A 1,712-nucleotide genomic window follows, 5' to 3' on the forward strand; every position below is an offset into this window, starting at 1 on the left:
AGCAAGGCATACAAGATCTACAACAAAAGGACGCAATATGTAAAGGAAAGTGTGCACGTGATCTTTGATGAGTCAAACTCCCAAGGAAATGACAAGGCTACTAGTGATAAGGATGAACATGGACTATTTCCAAAGGTGCCAAATGAAGCAATCAAGATACCAAATGGAAAAACAGAGTTGATGAATCAAATCAAACAAGTTAATAAAGCAAATGCTGATAGCCCTTCAACAAATGTGGAGGAACTTGATTCTCAGATTACTACACTTGAAGTAGAACATAAGGTTCTTAATGAGGTCACAGGCACTCCTGAAGCTGATCAAGAAAGTGGAAGCCACGTATCAATCAATGCTAATGATGGATCCAACACTGAGGAAACTGGTCCGTCCACCTCAGTGATTCAAGCTTCTAAATGGAAGCACAGAGGATCTCATCATCGTCAAACATGATTACTCCCTTGGACTCAGGTATTCAAACCAGATCTAAGGCGAGAAATATGCTTACATTCTCTGCTTTCCTATTCCAAAATGAGCCCAAAAACATCAAAGAAGCCTTAAAGGATGTTGACTGGATAGCTGCTATGCAAGAAGAGCTTCATCAATTTGAAAGGAATAAAGTGTGGCATCTGGTCCCCAGACCATCAGATAGAATATTGATAGGGACCAAATGGGTCGTTCGCAACAAACTTGATGAATTGGGCAACACTACCAGAAATAAGGCCAGGCTGGTAGTTCAAGGGTACAATCAAGAAGAAGGAATAGATTAGGATGAAACGTTTGCTCCAGTGGCTAGAATTGAGGCAATCAGGATTCCTATAGCCTTTGCATCTCATATGGAATTCAAATTATTCTAAATGGATGTCAAAAGTGCATTTTTGAATGGGTATCTCAAGGAGGAAGTCTTTGTCAAGCAACCCCTTGGCTTTGAAAATCATGAACATCCAGAACATGTGTTCAAGCTTGATAAGGCATTATATGGTCTAAAGAAAGCTCCTCTAGCATGGTACGAAATATTGTCAAAATTTCTTCTTGAAAATGGATTTACCAGAGAAAAGCTCAACAACACCCTGTCTCTAAAGAAAAGAGGAAGAAACTTGTTAATTGTACAAGTCTATGTAGATGATATCATTTTTGGGGCAACAAATAATTCATTATGTGAAGAATTTGCAAAGCTCATGGAGAATGAGTTCCAGATGAGCATGATGGGAGAGTTAAACTTGTTTCTCGGTCTGCATGTAAAACAAACATCAAAGAGGACTATGATCAGTCAACAGAAGTACATCAAGGAGCTACTCAAGAGATTTGACATGGAAAATGCTAAGCCTATTGATACTCTTATAGCTATTGCCACTCGACTTGACAGGGACGAACCTGGTGGACCTGTAAATGAGATGATGTATAGGGCATCATAGGATCTTTGTTATACTTGATGGCTAGCAGGCCTAATATAGTGTTCACTGTAGGGTTGTGTGCGAGATTTTAATCTTGTCCCAAAGAATCTCATCTGAAGGCTGCAAAAAGAATCTTGAGATATCTTAAGGGAACTCCAGACTTAGTTCTTTATTATCCTTCAGGAGACAACTTTGAATTGATTGGGTATGAAAATGCTGACTATGCAAGTTATTTGGTAGATAGGAAGAGCACATCTGGCATAGCACATTTTCTAGGATCATGTTTGACATTTTGGGGAACAAAGAAACAAAACTAAGTGGCTC

At 39.1% G+C, this 1,712-nt stretch overlaps 1 protein-coding gene across 1 annotated transcript; it reads left to right on the forward strand.

The window, feature by feature from the left end:
* Nucleotides 1-443: 443 nt before the first annotated feature.
* LOC132612804 (uncharacterized mitochondrial protein AtMg00820-like) lies at nucleotides 444-764 on the forward strand. Its single transcript, XM_060326891.1, has one exon. The coding sequence runs from the start codon at nucleotides 444-446 to the stop codon at nucleotides 762-764; it is 321 nt and encodes a 106-aa protein (XP_060182874.1).
* Nucleotides 765-1,712: the final 948 nt, after the last annotated feature.

Source organism: Lycium barbarum, chromosome 10, assembly GCF_019175385.1.
Source record: "Lycium barbarum isolate Lr01 chromosome 10, ASM1917538v2, whole genome shotgun sequence".
NCBI classification, from domain to species: Eukaryota; Viridiplantae; Streptophyta; class Magnoliopsida; order Solanales; family Solanaceae; genus Lycium; species Lycium barbarum.

Coding starts and splice junctions, on each gene's coding strand:
- LOC132612804 (XM_060326891.1), top strand. CDS start 444: ATGATTACTCCCTTGGACTCAGGTATTCAAACCAGATCTAAGGCGAGA.